Source organism: Colletotrichum destructivum, chromosome 1 (assembly GCF_034447905.1).
Source record: "Colletotrichum destructivum chromosome 1, complete sequence".
NCBI classification, from domain to species: Eukaryota; Fungi; Ascomycota; class Sordariomycetes; order Glomerellales; family Glomerellaceae; genus Colletotrichum; species Colletotrichum destructivum.
The window spans coordinates 1,547,428-1,567,958 of record NC_085896.1 but is presented as its reverse complement, the minus strand read 5'-3'; the positions used below and the strand labels follow the sequence as shown (position 1 = coordinate 1,567,958).

General features: G+C 54.6%; 7 protein-coding genes across 7 annotated transcripts; 3 read left to right on the top strand and 4 right to left on the bottom strand.

Annotated features, from left to right (window-relative positions):
* Nucleotides 1-158: 158 nt before the first annotated feature.
* On the bottom strand, nucleotides 159-1,464 carry CDEST_00489 (Putative alpha/beta hydrolase-3; the record flags this gene model as incomplete). Its single annotated transcript, XM_062916648.1, has 2 exons — nucleotides 159-1,025; nucleotides 1,084-1,464. The coding sequence occupies 2 exons, from the start codon at nucleotides 1,462-1,464 to the stop codon at nucleotides 159-161; spliced, it is 1,248 nt and encodes a 415-aa protein (XP_062772699.1).
* Nucleotides 1,465-2,401: 937 nt separating this feature from the next.
* CDEST_00488 (Putative mRNA capping enzyme, adenylation domain, nucleic acid-binding protein) lies at nucleotides 2,402-4,277 on the bottom strand. The gene is made up of 2 exons (XM_062916647.1): nucleotides 4,015-4,277; nucleotides 2,402-3,882 (listed from the first exon to the last, which is right to left on the bottom strand). The coding sequence occupies exons 1-2, from the start codon at nucleotides 4,209-4,211 to the stop codon at nucleotides 2,922-2,924; spliced, it is 1,158 nt and encodes a 385-aa protein (XP_062772698.1). The 5' UTR covers nucleotides 4,212-4,277; the 3' UTR covers nucleotides 2,402-2,921.
* A 355-nt stretch (nucleotides 4,278-4,632) lies between these two features.
* Nucleotides 4,633-7,467, bottom strand: CDEST_00487 (Putative sorting nexin/Vps5-like, AH/BAR domain superfamily, PX domain superfamily). The gene is made up of 6 exons (XM_062916646.1): nucleotides 7,293-7,467; nucleotides 6,939-7,231; nucleotides 6,550-6,821; nucleotides 6,208-6,474; nucleotides 5,029-6,153; nucleotides 4,633-4,972 (listed from the first exon to the last, which is right to left on the bottom strand). Exons 2-6 carry the CDS (start codon nucleotides 7,039-7,041, stop codon nucleotides 4,877-4,879), a joined length of 1,863 nt encoding a protein of 620 aa, XP_062772697.1. The 5' UTR covers nucleotides 7,042-7,231; nucleotides 7,293-7,467; the 3' UTR covers nucleotides 4,633-4,876.
* A 1,326-nt stretch (nucleotides 7,468-8,793) lies between these two features.
* Nucleotides 8,794-10,062, bottom strand: CDEST_00486 (uncharacterized protein; the record flags this gene model as incomplete). The annotated part of the gene is made up of 1 exon (XM_062916645.1): nucleotides 8,794-10,062. One exon carries the CDS (start codon nucleotides 10,060-10,062, stop codon nucleotides 8,794-8,796), a length of 1,269 nt encoding a protein of 422 aa, XP_062772696.1.
* A 925-nt stretch (nucleotides 10,063-10,987) lies between these two features.
* CDEST_00485 (Putative RNA polymerase-associated protein Ctr9) lies at nucleotides 10,988-14,664 on the top strand (the record flags this gene model as incomplete). Its single annotated transcript, XM_062916644.1, has 2 exons — nucleotides 10,988-13,582; nucleotides 13,639-14,664. 2 exons carry the CDS (start codon nucleotides 10,988-10,990, stop codon nucleotides 14,662-14,664), a joined length of 3,621 nt encoding a protein of 1,206 aa, XP_062772695.1.
* Nucleotides 14,665-15,862: 1,198 nt separating this feature from the next.
* CDEST_00484 (Putative glycosyl hydrolase, family 13, catalytic domain, glycosyl hydrolase, all-beta) lies at nucleotides 15,863-18,231 on the top strand. Its single transcript, XM_062916643.1, has one exon. The coding sequence runs from the start codon at nucleotides 16,310-16,312 to the stop codon at nucleotides 18,062-18,064; it is 1,755 nt and encodes a 584-aa protein (XP_062772694.1). The 5' UTR covers nucleotides 15,863-16,309; the 3' UTR covers nucleotides 18,065-18,231.
* A 932-nt stretch (nucleotides 18,232-19,163) lies between these two features.
* On the top strand, nucleotides 19,164-20,362 carry CDEST_00483 (uncharacterized protein; the record flags this gene model as incomplete). Its single annotated transcript, XM_062916642.1, has 3 exons — nucleotides 19,164-19,452; nucleotides 19,513-19,669; nucleotides 19,762-20,362. 3 exons carry the CDS (start codon nucleotides 19,164-19,166, stop codon nucleotides 20,360-20,362), a joined length of 1,047 nt encoding a protein of 348 aa, XP_062772693.1.
* Between the last annotated feature and the right edge of the window lie 169 nt (nucleotides 20,363-20,531).

The window sequence follows — 20,531 nt, the reverse complement described above, 5'->3', positions numbered from 1 at the left end:
ATAGAGAAATGGCTGGAGACCAACAATCAGGCCACAACCGCAAAAGCCGAGTCATTCCAGCTCTGGTTTCGAGGTTGGCGCGCCTCGGTCTATGACAGTTTGAAACTTGATCTAATCTGAAAATTGCCGGTAAAGGGGCGGCGCACCGACAACCCGCGCTATTGAATGTGTTTTCCGATTGCTGACGTGAGTGTCCGCAGACCCTTCAGCCTCTTGTTCGTGTTGCCTGACAAGAACAAATCGACGACGGGCCAAGCGTGGATCCCGCCCTCCTCAACGCAGCTTTCTACTTCGGCACTTTTTACCAACACTTTGATGATGTCTTTGATGTCGGGGGCGAAAACTTCCTCCGATCCATACGTGACGAAGAAGCCACATGGCGGACTAGCTTCCGCCCATACCCGATGATCGACGCACTGCCCGGGCGAGGCCGATTTATCGTAGGCATGCGAGGTACCGGCGTACTGCAACGCGTATTTCCACAGCGTGACGCGGTCCAGGAAATCGCTGGCCGAATTCTCGTGTCGGTTGGATATCAACTTGGTCCACGGCGAGATCAACACGCAAAGCCCAGGGAGCGGCGATTCGGACGCCTTGCGCAGTTGCTCCTGGCTATCGCCTTCAGATGCGGCGGAATCGTCGCCCTTTTCCCTGAAAGCTCTGGCCTCGTTCATGTGACCTAGTTCCAGCAACAGCGTCAAAATCAGGGTCCCTCCCGCCGAGTCCCCTGCCACAACCACTTTTCGAGGATCGCCGGCCCTGTCCAATACGTGCTTGTATCCCCTCAACGTCTCGTATACCTGCGTCGGGTACATCTTGTCGGGAACCAGCGTGTACTCGAGGGCGAATATGGCGGGGTTCTGATAGCCTGACTGGACCAGCAGCGAGTGCCACGATAGGAGAAACTCGAGGTAAAAGTACGCGGAGCCCATCGAAAATCCGCCTCCATGCGCGTAGTAGATGACGATATCGGGGGGTTTCGATGCATCCTTAGTGATCCACACTCCTTGAAAGCCATGTTCACCCTGCTCAAAGACTAAGCCACCGACCATGATACGCCCAAGGTGAGGAGGTTATACTCACATGTTGCTTGTACTCGCTCCAGTGGGCGGGCGAGCTCAGGTAACCATGCCGCAGCATGCGAAACCTCAAAAACGGCCGCGAGACGTACTTGGAGAGAAAGACGCGGCCGATGTTAGGAGGAAGGTTTGCAAAGGCGTACCGCACGCATCGTATGACGACGTCCTCGAAGAAGGTCGCTTGCTGTACGAAGGGCGAACGCTGGTTGTACTGGAGAAGATAGCGCTCGTGAAACAAGGATGTCGGTAACTCGAAGATCAGAAACGGCAACGATTTGACGGCGACAGCCAATGTCCGGAAGAAGCCGACATGGATGAGAAGTTGCGGCGCGAGAAATATTACAAAGGCCAGGCAGTCGAGCAGCGACACCGGTCCAAGGATCATGATGAGTGGCAGTCCAGCTCCGGCTGAACCTCGCCCGGAGCGTGAGATGAGCAATGTTGATGGCGTTTCGTACGGGGGGTATCAGTCGTGCCAACTGAATTTATGGCGAGCTCTAGAGCAAACTAGATAGAGTCGACGGAGCTCTAAAGAAGGAGGCAAGGAGACGAGGGCAATTGGAGTGAGGAGTCTGGGGTTGTTAGTTCTCGGGCGCGTTATCCAGCTCTCATCCCTTCCTTTGCTGCCAAAGGTAGATCGATGGTCGTCGCAGCCGCGTATGTGCCAGAGGTATAAGTACCTACGAAGTAGCAGTGTCTTTAACGCCGTAGCCGTACCCAATACCTACCCACCTAGGCGGGGTTTGGCTCATGCCTGCGCGGAGGAGTGGGTGCTGGAGGTCAGTGCCTTACATACCTATCTCGACATGTTAGGTGCTGGGCTTACTGCAGTGTGAGTTCCTGAGCTGAGAGTTTGTTGGGGTGTCTCCCCCTCACTCGGAAGGGAAGATTCACATGCTCTCCAATTCCTTCGCTCATGTACTGGCTGGCCGCCTTGGTCAATATTTACCCTCTCAGGCGGGTGACAGAAACCAGACAGAATAACAAAAACCCCTCGGACTCATTGAAATATGTGGTTAGGTCAGGTATTGGGGGTAGACGATGTTAAGTAGTACTTTTCCCTCCCCAACGATCTGCACTTGACATAGGTATTTTCTACCTGAATCCCACTTGCAGGAGTCCGGGGTTGTCTGTCACCCGCCTGCCTCTCCAAACTGAGGAACGAGAGAGAGAGAGAAAAGAGAGACGTTGCTCCTGTTGGGGGTCCGAGAAATGAAGGCCACATTTTTGCGCTAGACATGATTGTCCCCCTTGGTTCGTTCAGGTGCCGCTTTGGCTTGTGATTGTGGAACACACGGCAAGAGAGGTCGCGTTTCGGGATGGGAGGATATGTCATTAATGTACTCTGTACTGCTGGTCATTATTGCGAATAGCACATCTCGAAGACGAATCGCTTGCTTTTCCCCCCTCATACCTATACAAAACGGAATGGATGGGTGAAGAAAAGGACACGCCGGATCCCAATACCCTTTAATGCCCGCTTTATCCAGAAGCTCTAACGCCTAAAAAGTAAAATAAAAGCCATGCGCGCAGCCGAACTTGAAGATGCTCATGAAAATGAAGAGCAAAAGGAGAGTCGCGAGCGCAAGGGAAGAGAAAATGCAAAACTGCGTACGCCTCTGCCGATCTCGGACTGCCATCCTTTCCCCCTAACTTCTTCTTCTTCTTCTGCTTGGCTTTGCAGACGAACCATCAAAGACGCCACCCCGTTCGCATATAGTCAAAAAAGCACCACACCGTCACCTCAACGTGAACTTGTTCGAGCCCCTGCCTCGCGGGCCACCCACCAACAAAATTAGACTGTAACGTCCTTGCCTGTAAGGCTCACAGGTCCAAGTCAGGTCACCGTTTAGCGTTGCGCGTCTTCCAGTTGTCCTTGATGCTCTTGGCTGCCTCGGCGAGGTCCTTCTCCGTAACACGGTCCTCGATGCTCTCCATGACGCTCTTGATCGTCGAAATGTGATTGGCCTCGGACTTGTCGTCGCGGAAGCGGATGATGCGCCACCGGTCCAGGTCGTCCTTGTGACACTCAACGATGCGCTCCTGGAGCGGGTCGCCCAGCCCCTTGAGAATCTCCCATTCTTCCTCGGTGATATGAACGTCGGCAAAATACTGATATCGCCCGTCGCCCATGAAGCTCCACAGCTCGGAGCGTGGGACGGACTCGTAGTCGACATAGGGACCGTCGACGTCGTCGTCGCCGTCGCCTGGCTGCACGGTAGGGAAGTGCAGCCGCAGCCGGCAATCAACTGTGTTCTCTTCGGGAGGCTTCCACTTGAGGATGTGCGGGTCGGTGCCGTGCTTGTAATCGCTGCTAACACATGTGAAGATGAGCCCGTCGTTGCCGTGTCGCAGCTTGGGCAAGATCTCGCGGAACATCATCTCGATGCCGTAGCTCAGCTGCATGGCCTTCATCTCCACCAGGAACGGCTGGAAGTCGCGCTCCTCCGGGTACTGCTTAAACAAGTCGCGGTAAGGCTTGTAGATGTTCTCGTTAAAGTAGGCAAGCCGCTTGTCGAGCGTGCGAGACATAAGATCCTGGCCGTCGAGCACGAGGCAATCGAAGACAAGAAAACGCGGCTCCTTTTGGCCTTTTCCCGTGTCGTCCATGACCAGCTCGCCGTCGATGAGCGTGCGCGTATGGAACTTTGTCAAGTCGTCTTTGCGCGGGAAGTGAAAGCTGGTGTTCTTAATGAACCAGTAGTCGTTCTTGCGGTCAATGAGGTAGTGGATCTCCCGTCCCTCGTCCTCGGTAAGGTATAAGAGGTACCGGATGCCGTCAGACTTTTCACAGACATAGTAGCTGTTTCGCGCGAGGAGTTTGTCAGCGATACTGGTTTATGAATGCTTGCCTCGAGTCCGATTGTGCCACGACGCCCTTAGCCGACACTCTAGGGGGGAGTTCTCAAAGTCGGGGGCCGCGTTATAAACTCACTCTTTGTTCCGCAGCTCCTCGAGGTGTTTGCGCGCAAAGCTGACGGGTTGCGCACCTGGGAAGCTGGTCTGGTTGCGGTGCAACAAAGAGGCGACCTCGCGGCGCAGGTCGAACAGCAGCTGGCCGTCGGCCTTGATGCCCGGTTCTGCAATCGAGGCAATCGGGCCCTCGGGCGGGGGACCCTGTATGCCTTCCATGGTTGCGGGACGGACGGTATCTGGTGTTGCGCAAAGAGAGGAGAGAGGGGAGAGATCAGAGGGAAGTACAAGGTCGGGGAATCTGTTGGTCGGAGCCTCGCGACGAAGTCTCCGAGCCTTATCTGTCTTTATCGATAGTGAGATAAGGTCTGGGTCGGCGCTCCCCAGGGTTCTTATGATGTTTGCTCTCCTATACCTGCCGCAAAGAATAACTGATTAACATAGTAAACAACAATCAGCAGAAGGCGTGTTGAACTAAAATTACAGACAGTCGGAAGGTGAACCCAGCATGCGGTACCCAGAAAAGATCTAAGCCAAAGAGAAGGGCTTCTTAAGGCCCCCAAACAAAACCCCCCGAGACAACATCCCGCTTGAGGCCCAAAATGGAACAGTACACACCCTCAGGGTTAGGTATCTGAACTCGTTTGATTAAATTACTTCCACTACCGATTCCAGGGCTTTTACGAATGGAAAATCCCCTCGCAAACGCCAAGCGAGCTTTGCTAACCTACGTCAATTGACGAGCAAACCATCAACCCAACCCTGCAGACTCAACGCCTCGTCGTATTACTGCAAACAGTCCCGTCCATGGTCTTGGGCCAGGGCTGTTCTGATCTTATTGCGTGGGCTCATTTCCTGCCTGTCGCCCTCCCCTCACCAACTCCCTAGCTCTCATCAATCTTGCTGACTTCGGTTTTGGCATCCTCCCAGGTCTCCTTGTTCTTCTTTGCCCATTCGATCTGGCTTTTGGCGTAGGCCAACTGTTACTAGATTTAGCCCCAGTATGATCATGAGTCCGTGCTTGCTGACGACTTACCATGTATCGACGCAAGTCCTCTTCCTTCTCTGACTGGAATCGCTTCAAGTCCTTCAGGATACTGGCGCTGGCCTCCTTGACGTCGTGCTCGGACACGACCTTTGCCTGCTCCAGCTGCTCAATGCTCTCGCGTGTTTTCCCAATCATGTCACGGCGGGTTCTCTCGGGGTCGACGTCAGCTACACCTTGAATGGCATGACGGATCGGACCAAAGATTTTGTTCGTAATCGAATTGCTGCTTGCGGCCTTCTTATGGCCAGGCGTTGAGTTGCTTCGCTGGGGAACCCCTTGACTTGCGGTGGGCACCGGCTCGCCGTGGGTGGGCGGAAAGTCCGAGTCAATAGACGCCGTGTCCTCGGCGCTGCCCTCCCGCTGGTGGTGTGAAGAGTTGGCCTCCCTAAGACTGGTTGATCGCTTCGGCGCTGGCGCAATCTGCTGGCTGCTGCTCAGGTACTGCTCGATGCGCTTGGCCTCCGCTTCGCTTCGCTCCAGCTGGTCGAGCAATGCAATCTTCTTACTGAGTTCGTCGCTCGTCTGCTCCTGCTGCACCCTCTTCAGCACCCTGTACTTCAGCACGCTGCGAACCACGCCTGCGAACTGCGCATTCTCGCGCATTGGTTCCGCAAAGCTGGCGCCAAGTGAGCCGGAGAGCTCCTCCGTTGCGATATAAGAGGAGTCCGCCGCTTGGCCAACCCTCTCCAGGGCTGGTCCAAGTGAAGGTGCTTGTTCGGAAAGCGCAAACGCATTGAACTTGGAGCCCAGCTCACAAAGATCCGCAGCAAGGGCGGATAGGTGGCTCAAAGTCCGGCGGTTGACCTTCTCCATAGAACCAGACAGCAGCTGCTCCAGCTCCTTAATCGAAGCCTCATACGTAATGAAGTACGGGTCAAGCTCCTGCTCACTCAGGGTGTGGCTGTCCGGGGGGAAACGGCCGAAGACGTGGGGACCTGTACCAGAGATTGCTCCAGGGTCGACACCAGGGCCGCCCGTCGTCTTTAGTTTAGCTGAGGTCGCTGGTACGGGAAGGAAATTGTGAGCAGGCGTAGGGTTTGCGGGGTCCAAGGGGGGTGCCTTCAGGACGGATTTGGGTATCGAGGCCACCGGATGGGAATGCAATACCTCGCTCTGTGCTTGGTCAACAACCGAGAAACAACAGTCAAAGGAACTTCAATAACTCACCCAGCTGGCATTAGGGTCAAGAAATCTCCACCAGACACCGTCGCTTCGGACCTCGTCCATTCGTCGGCATCGGTTGAGGAAGACAGCGAGCATGCGCTTGCGCAGGTCAATAATCTGCTGGTCTTGCTTCGCGTTCGTCGGGCTAGCAGCGTAGTCGGCCATGGTGTGCTTCTCGGGAATAGGCGGGATGATCAGCGTAGGATGAAGTCGGGTCAACGCTTCGCGAAGAGAAGCGAACTCGGAATAGCGCCGGCGGACTTCGAGGTTCTTGGGAGGTTGTCAGTCAGCCATTCGATAGCAGGTCTTCATCGCTAAACTAAATGAATAAACAGAGCCACCTACGCCTGTCCGGATGGTGTAGACGATATATTTTCCTCCGCTCTCCGCGCTCTTTCCCGCATCCGTAATGAGGATAGTGACCGACGGGTTCTCCCAGAGGATCTGCTCGACTCGACTCTCGTAGCCACCGGGCTTCGGGAGCGGGACAATATCGCCTCTGTCTCTAGCGATCGGCTCATTGTCACTGCTCTCAACCTCGCTATCGTCGTGGGGGCGGTTCTGGGGGGCCTCGTCGCTCGTGGTCGACGGGGTCTGCGGGATGTCGAATCGCTGGTCTAAAGTCTCCCAGTCGGCATCAGTACTGTCTGAAGAATCACCCAGATCTATGGTTTCCATCATTTTCTGGCCCCTTCAAGTTGCCGAGAGTGTTATGGGGAAGGATTGCAACATACACTCACGAGTGGTAGGAGAAGCCGGGTTGGCTGAAGAGGAAGTCAAGCTGTCTCTCCGGTCGAAGCCCTCGGCATAAGGGTTGTTGTCCTCATCGTTCCACATTGCGTAGGTCTTGGTTTGAATGGGGCGTCAAACAAAGATGTAGACCGCTTGAATATCGTGCAAAAGGGTTTGCGGTCTCAGTCAGGATGCGCGACACAAGAATGCGCAGCTGAGCCGGAAGTTGCGGGGGAGGGGTGATGTAGCCTTGTCTGTTGGCATGCGACAATCAAGCGGTGGGTAATTGCAGTGTCTATAAAAAAAACGAGGATTAGTCCTGGGGTGAAAAGAATCCAAGGTCAAGGAACAATAACCAGGTTGAAGAAGAGAGGTACAGCAAAGACCTTGGGTCTGTTGTCGGGCTGCGTGGGGAGAGGCGATCGGGGGTTGCTGCGAGAGGTTGGACTAAGGTAAGCTCCGGGGAGTAGTAGCAAGAGCCATTCCAGCTGGAGAAGCAGGCAATGACGAAGCCACCTCCAGGGCCTGTTGCTTTGCTCCCACTTGCTTTACGCATCCGGCTTGGGTACGTACTTTGTTGCTGTGCGCACAGGCCATAGTGACACAAATGCCTGACTTACCCCTGCTTCAACATCTGCTGCGCAGCTGTGTGGATTAAATCTGTAGACTGTAGGTAGGCTACCTTATGCTGCACAGTTTGTCACAAATCAATGGACTTATGAATCATGGATCTTTCACCTTTGGGGTTTTACATTGAGCTCTTTGTTTATTTTCGTATACTGATGTGTACAACATCTCTGAATCGTACTTCTAGTATCATTACCTGTCTTCAGAAGAGGTGGTCCTAATGGACAACGACCGTTCTTTGAGAAACCTATACACACCCATATGCTGACTTCCTGGGCTTTGGCCACTATTTCCTGCTGGCGTGCTGGCTGACCAAACTTGCGATGTCCCAAACGACTGGAAGCCGTGGGCATGTTCCCCTTATGTTTTTCGAATATCTTCGGCATTTCTCCCTCGTGGCTCTCCTACCGCGCTACGAACGACTTGGAGGGTCTGTAATTGCTAACTACTCCCCGTCTCTTGACTGCTTGTGTCGGATCTGACTTGGCGCATACTGGCCACCGCCTTGATGAATAGGTCTTGGAGGAGACGGCGGCGGTGAGTAGTCGCTCAGCTCCTCATCTATCTTCCCATCGTCAGGGTAGAGACATCTGAAGTCGTGTTAGCATAGAGCCACGCTGCATAGACGTCGATGGGCTGACTGGATTCTCTTCCGGGCCTTCTGCTGGAGATGAACAGTCTCCGGGCCGCGATCATGCTTCTTCTCTACGCTCCCGATTGGGCTGCATAGAACGGCTATTCCGACCTGATCTATCGGTGAGGCGGCTTGAGGTGCGGCGCCCAAAGGATCTTGATGACTCTCTTCGACCGCGTCTGCTCTCATATCCCTGTGTTTTCGCCTCTGGTCTGGCTTAGTCCTACGACTCAATCGATTAATCACGCCAGCTCAGAAGGCGTCAGCCAAGCCAGGGCACACCAGCCTACCTGTGGCTTCTGTGCAGACTACCTTCTACAGCCATCGAGGAAGTCGCCAGTAGACCGCTCACGGATTCTGCTTGAGCCCATCTCCACATCCACAGTCAGCCCATTCTTAGCATTAGAAAGCTACAATTATTCACCTGGGGGTTGCTTTGGTCGGAGAAACATCTCCGCCATTCACAATATCAACCTTGGTTGCTGTAGCCAGATGACCAGTCAGAGGATCTGCGTCCATTTCGGATACTCTGGTGGTTTGCTTTCCATTCTTAAGCGCGCTGCGGTGAATCAGCTTTTAAATACTAACACTCGGGATCATCGTACGAACCTCCGAAGCGGTTTAGTATTGCCAGGAGAGTGACAAGCCTCGGTCTTGGAACAGCGTTGAGAGACCGAGACTGGTACAACAATTCCTTCCTCTGGTTCGCCGTTGACATTCACCTGCCTCTGGACGGGTGAAATTTCAGTGCTGCTCGTTCCCTGTTGAAAACTGGAAATCGGATGGCCGGTCAAGTTTCCTTGGGCTGACGAGGCTGGCTTCGCCATATTGGGTTCTGAAGCCATGTTTCGCTGGTTGGAGGGAGTGACAAAATCATCACTACGGACAGTTGCCGCCGCTGGAGACGCCTCGTCGAGTCTCGTTGCCTGGCCCATTTCGACAAGAACGTCTCCTCCCCGTATCGCTTCCTGAAGTGGTGGTGTGCTCATGGTGGTTACAGAGCCCCGCGAACGATGGCTGCTTCCGATAGACGGCGCACGGAGCGAGCCAGAGTTAGAGCTAACGATTGTTGATGCTCTACCAACAGGAAGGTTGAAGAGGTCGAACAATCTTCGTGCGAGTGATGGCCTTCTGCGAGGCGGCCGCTGCGTGTACTGGTAACCGCGGCCCTCTGCCCATGGTCGAGGAGGCGGTTGCTGGGCTCGAGGAGGCTGCCGTGGTTGTTGGCTTGGGATTTTGATGGGAAACATCGGTGCTGTATGTTGCCACTGATCTTGATCGAGGCCTTGAGTCTGCATCCGGTGGTTGAAGGGTTGGTAAACCATTGGATATATTGGCCCAGGTTGAGGGTATTGGACTGGAAAAGGAATCGGCATCGGCATTGGCAAGGGTACCGGGACAGGTGCTGGAGGTGATGGAATGTGGAGTATTGTCGGATGTGTTATCATGAGTTGAGGTGGCAGTTGTGTGCCTGTGAGGCCTTCGTGTCTGAAGTAGAATCGTGAGTGCTGAGGGTTCATGGAGCTGGCTTGACTTGTGGCTCTAGGCCGTCGGCTCTGGCGAACAAGAACAAAGTCCCCATCAACCCAGTCCTTCTTATTCTTCTTTGATCTCAAGAAGAACAACAGCGCAAGCACAAGCACTACAAAAACCACAACAATTGTGACAATAATGCCAGCTTGTTGCGCTTCTGTAAGACATCTCCATCCGGCACACTGAGCCTCAGAGGTTGGCGGGACTGGGGGCAATGGACCTCTAGGTTCTTCAGCCTGTAGAGCAGTTAACAACAAATTTTGGTCATCCTGAATAGCCCCACGGCCTAAGATACTGGTGTATCTTGCTGGAACTGTTGGGATAGCTGGCATCGTGAGCCTAGGGGCGCGAAGCCCTCTTGGTGGTGGTGTGATGGTGCGTGTCTCAGTATATTATTTCCACCTAAAAGTCAGGATGGTGAACCAAGATCTTTGTTGTTCTGAGGGAGAAAAATAAATGCTCTGAGTAGAGAGGGAGTCTGAGGAAGGAGGGGTGGTGAAGCGAGGAAGAAAGTGAAGGTGGGTTGGTTGGCTGCTGAGATATCTACTGAGGTAGCAGTGATAACACATTTGAATCATATTGTTCTCTGTATGCTGCTTGATCCTTCCTTCTCTATCTTGCAGTTCCTCTTTTTATAAATAATGAAGTTTGCCTACTGGTCTACTAGGTGCTCCAGTGTGCTTCATCTTCAACATGAATGCCTTATCTTTTTTATAATAATGATAGGGTTTTTTTTTTTTTTTTTTTGCAGCTCACAGCACATCCTGAACATAAAAGACGATTCTATTCCGAAATCTACGCGTGTTATAGAGCAGTGTCAAACTGAACTGATGATAAAACGAGTATGTTTTATCCTGATTCAATCAGTTACCGAAGATGGATCCTTGTGATTAGTTCGACTTGAACAGAAACGTAGGTAGGCAGCAAGAGCAGTTGGGAAGCAAGCGTCTAAGTGAGGATTAGAGTCATCAATACTTGGAAACTGCAGCATTGAGCCGCTATGTTCCAAGTACTGAGTACCTGAAGGAGAGCATCCAATCGGAAACTACGTTTGTTGAGACCTCCAGGTGGTAGCTGCAGGAGCGCTCCACTAGCGTCCTTCCTTGGACCCACTGGTGCAAGGCCAACATACGCGACTTGATTCTCTTTCCGCAGCCTCATCCCCAGCTCCCCCAAATTTCTAGATTACTTCAACTTTCACATCGTCTTTATTACTCAATCCATCCGAGGCATGTCATAGCCTCCCCATCCGCCACAATGTCAGCCCTCCGCAACGGCGCGATGAACGGCACCAATGGCGCAACGAGCGCGCCCGTCAGCAAGCGGTTCTCTGATATCCCAGCTGCAATTGACGTCCCGGTCCAGGGTGAAGCTGAAGACGAAGCTGTTGAAATCGACCTCCTCGAACTCTTTGACGACCCTACCGAGCTCTGCACCCTTTTCGAAAACGAGCGTGCCGCCCGCACCTACTGGATGACAGTCGCTCTCGCCTACGCCAAGCAAAAAAAGATCGACCATGCGATCGAAATGTTGGTGCGAGGTGGAAACGCGATGCGCGACAATAATCCTAGGGAGAAGCTGAGCATGATTGGGTGCCTTTGCTGGATGTACCTGTGGAAGAGTCGCGAAGCCCCGAGAGTGCCTCCCGATGGCGAATTGGCATCCGAAGCCAAAACGAAGGAATACTACCTGCAACTGGCAACGTCGACGTTGAATGATGCGTCGCGCATCAACCCAGCCTTCCCTCCTCTTTTTCTGGCTCGCGGAGTTCTTCAACTTCTTAGAGCGTCTCTGCAGACCCCAAAGGCCTCGGGACATGGCCAGGTGGACTCCGAAAAGGCGGACCTCTTGCGATCGGCGCTCAAGGCCTTTGAAGACGCGATTCGGGTATCGCAAGGCAAGAACATGCTGGCTGTCATGGGCAAGGCGAGGACCTTCTTCTCCCTCGGAAAGTATCCAGAGTCACTGGCTTGCTACCAGGAAGTCCTTCAAAAGATGCCCGACTTTGTCGATCCCGACCCAAGGATAGGCATTGGCTGCTGTTTCTGGCAGTTGGGCTTTAAGGACGATGCCAAGCTTGCTTGGGAACGATGCCTCGAGATCAACCCGGATCACAAGGTCGGAAACATCCTTCTCGGTCTTTACTATCTCGATGCAAGCGGCCACATCCCCACGAATAGCCCCGACTTCCTTCGACTTTACAAGAAAGCGATGACGGAGTATACACAGAAGTCTTTTAAACTCGACAAAAACATGCCTCTCACGTGTGCAACGTTTGCAGGGTACTTCCTGTCGCGCAAACAACTCAGCACTGTAGACTCACTCGCCCACAAGGCAATCCAGTACACCGATGTCAATGCGATTGCCAGCGATGGTTGGTATCTCTTGGCAAGGAAAGAACACTACACGGGCGACCCCGAACGTGCTAGCGACTTCTATCGCCGAGCCGATGATGCGCGTGGTGGCGCCGAGCGCGGCTATCTGCCGGCAAAGTTTGGTGCTGCCCAACTGGCAGTGCTTCGCGGCGACCTTGGGGAAGCGAAGCTGCGGTTGGAGAAAATGATCCAGCAGTCCAAGAACCACGAAGCCATGATTCTTCTTGGCACTTTATACGCAGAAGAAGTCTTTGCAAACGAAGAGGCGGACGGCAAGGAGGACAAGTCAGCTGAGATGAAGAAGGCGATTTCGCTTTTGGAGGGTGTGCGCGGTTCTTGGAAAGACAGCAAGAAGGGCATGTCTCCTGACGCGGCGGTACTGCTGAACTTGGCGCGTCTGTACGAGCATGAGTTTCCTGAGAGGGCTCAGCAATGCCTTCTTCAGGTCGAACAGCTGGAACTTGACCAGATTCCAGAGGATGACTATCCGACGGACCTCACTGACGAAGCCGAAAAACGCGCAGCTCTTCGCAAGTTCTTGCCTCCGCAGCTTCTCAACAATATCGGCTGTTTCTACTCCCAATCGGAGAAACATGAACAAGCCAGCGAGATGTTCGAGGCTGCTCTGGGCGCATGCATGAAGATTGGGGAAAAGGACCAAGAGATCGACACGGATGCCTTGGTTACCACCATCAGCTTCAACCTGGGTCGGAGCTACGAGTCTCAAGGACTGTACGACAGGTCTATTGAGGTTTACGAGGGGTTGTTGAAACGCCACGACGACTACACCGATGCCCGGACACGACTTGCATACATCAAGCTTCGCAAGAATCCCAACAAAGAGGGGCCCGACGCCGTTTCGAAGCTCTACCAGGAGAACCCTCAAGATCTCGAGGTTCGCGCGCTGTATGGTTGGTACATGGGTAAGGTCCATTCCCGAAAGCGGCCGCAGAACATCAATGAGGACCACGAGTTCCGTCACTACAAGCACACGCTGCAGAACTACGACAAGCATGATCGGTACGCTTTGGTCGGCATGGGCAACCTGTACCTGATCCAAGCTCGAGAGATGCGGCGCGAAACCGACAGCGACAAGGCCAAGAGGAGCGCTACATACAGCAAGGCGGTAGAATTCTTTGAAAAGGCCCTTTCCCTAGATCCTAAGAACGCGTACGCAGCCCAGGGCATTGCCATTGCTATGGTCGAAGACAAGAAGGATTACAAAACGGCACTTGGCATTTTTGTCAAGATTCGCGACACTATCAGAGACGCGCATGTTTATGTCAACCTGGGTCACATCTACGCCGAGCTGAGGCAATATTCCAAGGCTATCGAGAATTACGAGGCCGCTCTCTCAAAGGAGGGCAAGGCCAATGACCCTGTCATTCTCGCCTGCTTGGGTCGCACTTGGCTCAACAAGGGCCGTTCTGAAAAGCTTTTGGATGCCTACCACGAAGCGCTCAAGTACGCCCAAAAAGTAAGTGATGATCCTGGGCCATTCTTAACAGCAGACGCTAATAGGCTCCCTCCTAGGCCCTCGAAGCTGCCCCGGACCAGGTGCACTACAAATTCAACGTTGCCTTTGTCCAGATCCAGATGGCGACGACGGTTTACGGGCTGAACGAGAACCAGCGGACGTTGGCACAACTACAAGAAGCTGCAACCGGGCTGGAATCGGCTATTTCCGCTCTGGACGAGATCGCAAGCCATCCTCAGACCCCCTACCCCAAGCACGATGTCGAGCAGCGTGCCAACATGGCCCGCAACACTCAACGCAAACAGCTTGAGAGAGCGATTGCCAGCCAGAAGGAGTACGAGGAGAGGAACAAGGAGAAGCTGCAAGCAGCCCTGGAGCAACGTCAAGCGGAGCTCCGGAAGCGCGAGGAGGAGCGACAGAAGGCCCTCGAGAAGGAGCGTGAGAGGCAAGAGAAGATCCGAAAGGAGAGAGAGGAAATCGCCGCCAGGGACAGAGAGATCGCCGAGCGTCGTGCAGAGGAGGACAGGGCTCGGCAAGAAGCCGAGATGACGACGGACAGCGAGACTGGCGACAAGGTCAAGCGGAAGAAGAAGCCGGCCCCCAGGGGCGATGGCGAGAGCCGTCCGAAGAGGGGGTCACGCAAGAAGAAGGCAGAAACGGATGGCGATGAGTCGGGCGAGGAGCGCCCGACGAAGAAGAAGCGTCGCCTTACGAAGAAGGATACGACGGCCAACAGCAAGTACAAGTCGGCCGAGATCATCGTGGACAGCGACGAGGACGAGGACGAGGACGAGGACGCACTGGACCGTGCCGAGAGAGCGCTCGAGAAGGCCAGCTCTCCTCTGTCGGATGCTGAAGAGAAGCGTGGAGACGACGACGAGAAGATGGAAGTCGACGACAACGGAGGCGATGACGAGGAAGAGGACGAAGACGCCGGCGTCACACGGCGACAGCAGAGCTCACGGTCGAGAAGGGGCAGAGTGATTGAAAGTGACGAGGAGGAAGACGAGGACGACCAAGCGCGACCGGCAGCAGACACCAGCATGGCAGACCTTGGCGGCGACGACGACGACGAAGAGTAAAAGGGCCAGAGCGGCCTAGAGAAGGAGGTCAGTCATTTGGAAGGCGACAAGATGGGATCGCCAGCACATTCACCTGGGAACCGGGGTGTTTCAAAAGCGCTGCGTCTATTTGGCGGTTGTAGAGGTATAAGGATTGACAGGATATGAATTATACAAACATGGACATGATGAATTTGCGGCAAAATGAGACGGTTGACCGAGCCAAGTGGCAGCATCCTTCAGTGACGCGCGCGAGCCACCCGGCGCTCGGTTCGGATATCTGGGTTATACCAACTCGGCACAGCTGGTGAAGGACAATGACGAGCATATGCTTTGCCGACTTTCCCACAGGAGCTCCCTCCCGCCGGGCGGAATTTAAGCGAGAAGTAGTGCCGTACGGGGTACGGATGGAGGACGGATATGTGGACCATGAAGATGGTATGAACAGTACGGATACAGTATATAGAACCCTATGTCGTGGTGGCTTCGAGACAATGCTTGTCGCAACCACGGGAAGACCAATCTCGACGGGGGTACCTGGCGCAAATGGCCATTTGGACACGCTGCATTTGACGCATGCCGTCGGAGAAACTCCGCAAGTTGCAGATCAGGTAGTCTGGTGCCTGGAGTCTGGAGTCTGGAGTCTGGCTGGAGTCATGGTAGGTAGTCCCGAATCTCTGTCTAGGGGTACTTGGAGTCTGGCTCACTTTGAGAGCGATCGTGGCAATGTCAAGCATTTATTCTCGGCTCAATCATTGCCCCATTTGAGCGAGCCATGGTCACTATTTGTGTTGTTGTTCAACGCTGGCAAAAGCTGTACATGTGCCCTGGACTTGAGCCGGAGGACCGGGTTGTAAGTGGTGGATGGGATCGCTGGCAAGAGCTCACACGCACACGCGCACACACACACGGGGGAGAGCACAGCCCGGAAGATATTAGGCCAAAGATAAGAAAGAGGCACAGTACAGTGACTACCGACGAAAGACTGGTGAGGGAGGCTGACGCCCATGCCACCACAGCACAGCAATTCAGCGAGAGTTTGCGCGCACTACCCCCGCGCCATCAACCCACGCCACGTTGCCTTCCGGAGAGCCATTGGTTCACTGTATTTTCCCAGACTTTCCAGCGAGAATTGATCTTCCAGTAGGCCCTGTCCATTGGCCGCCCGACCTCAACCCCACCACCATCCTTTTAGTCGTCCCCCCCCCCCCCCCCCCCTATCTTCTTCCTCCTCCACACCCCCGCGCGGAGGGCAGCCCGCAGGCTCTCTCAACCGCAATGGCCGCATGCGGCGCCTGCATGCACCGGCCTGCGATCAAATGGACGATCTTCCGCACCGCGATCCACACACGCACGACGTTTCGTGTTCCGCCGTACGTGCCCTCTGCCCGTTAACTCGTTCGGCCTTGATTTGGCGGGGCGGGGAAAGAAGGGTCCTTGAGCTTCGGGCCTGGGTTGTTGTCGACTTGCCCCCATTCTGTGGTTTGTATAAAAACCGAGAGGACTACCACGACTCGTCTTTCCCCGTTTCGCTCAAACAGTGAGACATTATTGACCTACTGTGTCCGAGCTTTCCCTCTCTTCTCTTGTTTTGTGGCCTTGTCAGACAATTATCCACCTCTCTCTGTCTCAGTTGGCAACGACATCGTCAAATCGCCTGTCTTCCATGATGGGTTCGATAACTCTCAACAACGCCAGCAGGGCCTGGTGGAAGGACGCCGTCATCTACCAGATCTACCCTGCCAGCTTCAAAGATGCCAACGGCGACGGTCTTGGCGACATACCAGGGATCATCAGCAAAGTCGACTACCTCAAAAACCTAGGCGTTGACGTTGTCTGGGTGTCACCCATGTACGCCAGCCCGCAGGTTGATATGGGGTACGATATCTCCGATTATCAGGACGTCCACCGGCCCTACGGCACCGTTCATGACATGGAGGTCCTCATCGACGAGTGCCATAAGCGCGGTATGAAGCTCATTCTGGATCTGGTCGTCAACCACACCTCCGACCAGCATAAGTGGTTCCAAGAATCGAGGTCCTCAAAGGACAACCCCAAGCGGAACTGGTACATCTGGAAGCCCCCACGCTACACCCCCGACGGCATCCGTCAGCCTCCCACAAACTGGCGGAGCCACTTCAGCGGTAGCACCTGGGAGTGGGACGAGGCCACGGGCGAGTACTACCTTCACCTGTTCGCCAAGGAGCAGCCCGACCTGAACTGGGAGAACGAGGAGACGCGCGAGGCAATCTACGATAATGCCATGCGCTTCTGGCTCGACAAGGGCGTTGACGGCTTCCGTATTGATACGGTCAATATGTATAGCAAGGGCGTCGAGTTCAGAGACGCCCCCATCATGAACGCAAACTCGCCGGTGCAACCTGCCTACATGATCTACTGCAACGGCCCGAGGATACATGAGTTCCTGCGCGAAATGAACGCCAAGGTCCTCAACCACTACGACACCGTCACCGTCGGTGAGCTCCCGCACACTCCGGACCCCCAGCACGTCCTCAAGTTCGTCAGCGCCGCCGACCGTCAGCTTGACATGGTCTTCCAGTTCGATATCGTCGACCTGGGCCAGGGTGTCGGCTACAAGTACCAGGCCCGCCACTGGAAGCTCCCCGAGCTCAAGCGCATCGTCGCCAAGTGGCAGCAGTTTATCGAAGGTACCGACGGTTGGACAACGGCCTTTTGCGAGAACCATGACCAGGGCCGCTCTGTCTCGCGCTACGGCTGCGATAGCCCGCAGTGGCGCGAGACGTCGGCGAAGATGCTCGCACTGATGATGTGCTCGCAGACGGGCACCCTGTTCGTCTATCAGGGCCAGGAGATCGGCATGACCAACGTGTCGCGGACCTGGGGTATTGAGGAATATCGCGATATTGAGGCGCTCAATTACTACAACGACATCAAGAGAGAGCACGGCGTGGGCCCCGAGCTCGACCGCGTCATGGACAGCATCAACATGCTTGGCCGCGACAACGCGCGCATTCCGATGCAATGGGACGCCACCCCCTTCGCCGGCTTCACGAATGGCAAGGAAGGCGCCTGGATGCGCGTCCACGACGAGTATGCCGACATTAACGTCGCCAAGCAGGAGGCGGAGCCCGGCTCTGTGCTGAACTTTTGGCGCGAGATGTTGCGCCTGCGCAAGGAGGAAGGGGAGCTGCTGACCCACGGGGCTTTCGAGCTTTACGACGAGGAGAACGAGCAGACGTTTGTGTACAGGAAGACGCGAGGCGACAGGAGCGCCGTCGTCGCGCTCAATTTTACGAACAAGGAGCAGGAGGTGCGGATCCCTGGCGAGGGGTTGAAGATCCGCGTCGGGAACTATGACGACGTCAAGGAGAGGGTGACGGTGGAGGTTGATAAGCCAGTACTGAGGCCGTGGGAGGGACGGTTGTATTTGCAGTGTTGAAAAGGGGGAACTGGATGTAACCTGGAGACGACGAGGACCTTAATGGTGGTTTGTTCGATGCTATAGACGTATGGAGATGTCTGGCGCAGAGTGTTGGGGGGGACGGGCAGCTCTTGTTAGTAATTTGGGTATGGCACCGTCTCGGTTCATATGAAATTCAAACTATTGTCAACTACAAGGCCATGTGAAACCAATATCAGCAAATGATAGCTGGCCGCCTGAGTGATATAAGAGATCTTGTGGACAAACATCGAAGCAGCCGTCGATGGCCAGAACTCGGAGCCTGCCGGCTTAACATGGAATTGCTCGAGGGCAGCAGGCCGAACGTCGATAAAAAGGTGGAACTTTATAGGAGCAATTGCAAATTCATTTGAAACTGAATGGCTCCAATCAAAGACCGTCGTAGATGAAAGCGCCACGAAGGAGCACCAGGTGACGATAACTCATCTAAACCGAACCTGGATTTGTGGGCTCATTCTCTCCAAACAACGTTCACCCCCATAAGCCATTTTCATATTCGATACCTGGCCAAAGAGCAGAAGGGCTTGAGGAGGCGATGCGAGGGTAGGTATATCGGTTCAGGAATGGAGAAAGCGTTCACATGTACAAAGCCCTGAAGACGTAAGGGGCCTCACGCGGACGTACAGACTCCTCCGGATACAACGTGACTATGAAGCTCTGGCCCAAGTCTACGCTTAAGCCGTCGTTCAGGGAGAAGAGAACAGAAAGGTAAAACACGATGTTTGGGTCTTGTGAAATGCCGAGGACGAAACCTCACGTGGCAAACAGCTATGGATGGATATGTTTGTTCCTTCCCAATGTGGGGGAAACTGAGGAACTGGGATCGAAGGCACTTTCGATGGGAACAAACAACAAGCCGCCATCCGTTGCATCCCGTCCATCTTGGCCATCGATTCAGCGGTCAAAGGTCAAAGTCAATGGCCAAAGCTGCAAATAAAAGTCCCAATGACACCCAGTCCATCCACTAAACGCCACCCTGGCCTCCTTCTCTCGTCACGTCTCCCGTTCGTCTATCCTTCGTCACGCTCGCTAAACCTACAGTATAGTCGCTCTATTCTTCCTGTAGCTCGAATTGGCTATGAAGCCCCTCTCTGGACTGCTTGTCACTGTTGCGGGCAGTCTATCGACGGCCCAGCTCGCTCTCGACGACGGACATCGCCATGGCGTAGACCGGCCCTTCGATGACACAACGGACGGCAGCTTCATGGGTGAAATAATCCCAGTCCCGGCGCAAACCAGCCTGTTTTTGCAGCCCTCGATAACGCAGAAACCGGTGGTCGTTGTGGGGAGGGATCGGAGTCTGCTCCAGATCGAAACGCTCGGTTCAAATACCTGCGGGTTCTTCATGCTATCAAAAGACGCCTTGAGTAAGACTGTTCCAATACCCTAACCGATCTTTAGGACTGAAGGCTCATACCGCTATCCAGGCATCACGAGAACCCGCATTTGTGACGAGAAGTCCTCGTCGTGTGCCGCCTCAGGCAACTATCTCGGCTGTGGAGAGAAGCCATATACGACCTGCTTGAACAGCAAAGAAGCTGCATGCGGCTCATCTGGCAAACTAGGCGAAAGGACGCTCTGCTGGTATGTGTCCCTGCGCGAGAAGAACCCCCCGGTCCTCTAAAGAGGGAGGGGGGCGAGGCAGACTCAGCAACTAAGGGGATCTACATCATTAGCCAAAGGACCAGAGGCCTGAGCGGAGAGTGCCAGACTTTCGTCCGGGACGACGGCGCCCTGGGCGAGAAGACGCTCCTCGGGTGCCGCGAATACGACGTAGAGTGGGATCTTACAGTGTCTCTCAAGACAGCGACGGACCAGTTTTCGAAAACTTCGACTACGATGCCCACCTTTTCGCTGCCTCCCGACACCTTGAGTGTTCTGGCCCCGTCGATTCTGACCCCGTTAGTCTCCTCGACGGCTACAACGACAACGACATCAAGCACTAGCAGCGGCGACTCTACAAACCCGCACACCGGCGCCATCATCGGCGGCGTGCTGGGGAGTCTGGCCATATTGGCTGTCGCTGGCTGCGTCGCCGTGTGGTTGGTCGTGCGGCGGCGGCGGGCTTCGGCGTCGACGCGCAGGTCAGACGGCCACGTGTTGCCGTCGCCAGGTCACGAGCTCCCCGGTGACCAACCGTGCGTTCCGCTGAAGGAGGACAACGAGGAGAAAGGCAACTACACGGAATTGTCCCCAGCGTCGACATCTGGCGATGTCTACCAGGCGCCGGTGAGCGATGCGGTGGGGAGTTTGACGAAGCCGGCCGAGTTGGGCTGAGCATCTCGGGCGGTCTTGCTGTCGTCTCTTGGGGGCGTACTAGATCTGCACTTATTTAATCAGGGGTTTAGGCATGGTTTGCAGCCCCTGAGTGAAGGAAGGTGCTGGGTGAACGACTTCACGAGCTTGTTTCTCTGATCATGTAACTATCCAGGAACGCAGATATGTA

Coding starts and splice junctions, on each gene's coding strand:
- CDEST_00488 (XM_062916647.1), bottom strand. CDS start 4,211: ATGGAAGGCATACAGGGTCCCCCGCCCGAGGGCCCGATTGCCTCGATT. Junction 3,883..4,014: donor GAGGAGCTGCGGAACAAAGA/GTGAGTTTATAA, acceptor CGCGCGAAACAG/CTACTATGTCTGTGAAAAGT.
- CDEST_00487 (XM_062916646.1), bottom strand. CDS start 7,041: ATGTGGAACGATGAGGACAACAACCCTTATGCCGAGGGCTTCGACCGG. Junction 6,822..6,938: donor TTCTCCTACCACTCGTGAGT/GTATGTTGCAAT, acceptor GGGAGACTTTAG/ACCAGCGATTCGACATCCCG. Junction 4,973..5,028: donor AGGACTTGCGTCGATACATG/GTAAGTCGTCAG, acceptor ATCTAGTAACAG/TTGGCCTACGCCAAAAGCCA.
- CDEST_00484 (XM_062916643.1), top strand. CDS start 16,310: ATGATGGGTTCGATAACTCTCAACAACGCCAGCAGGGCCTGGTGGAAG.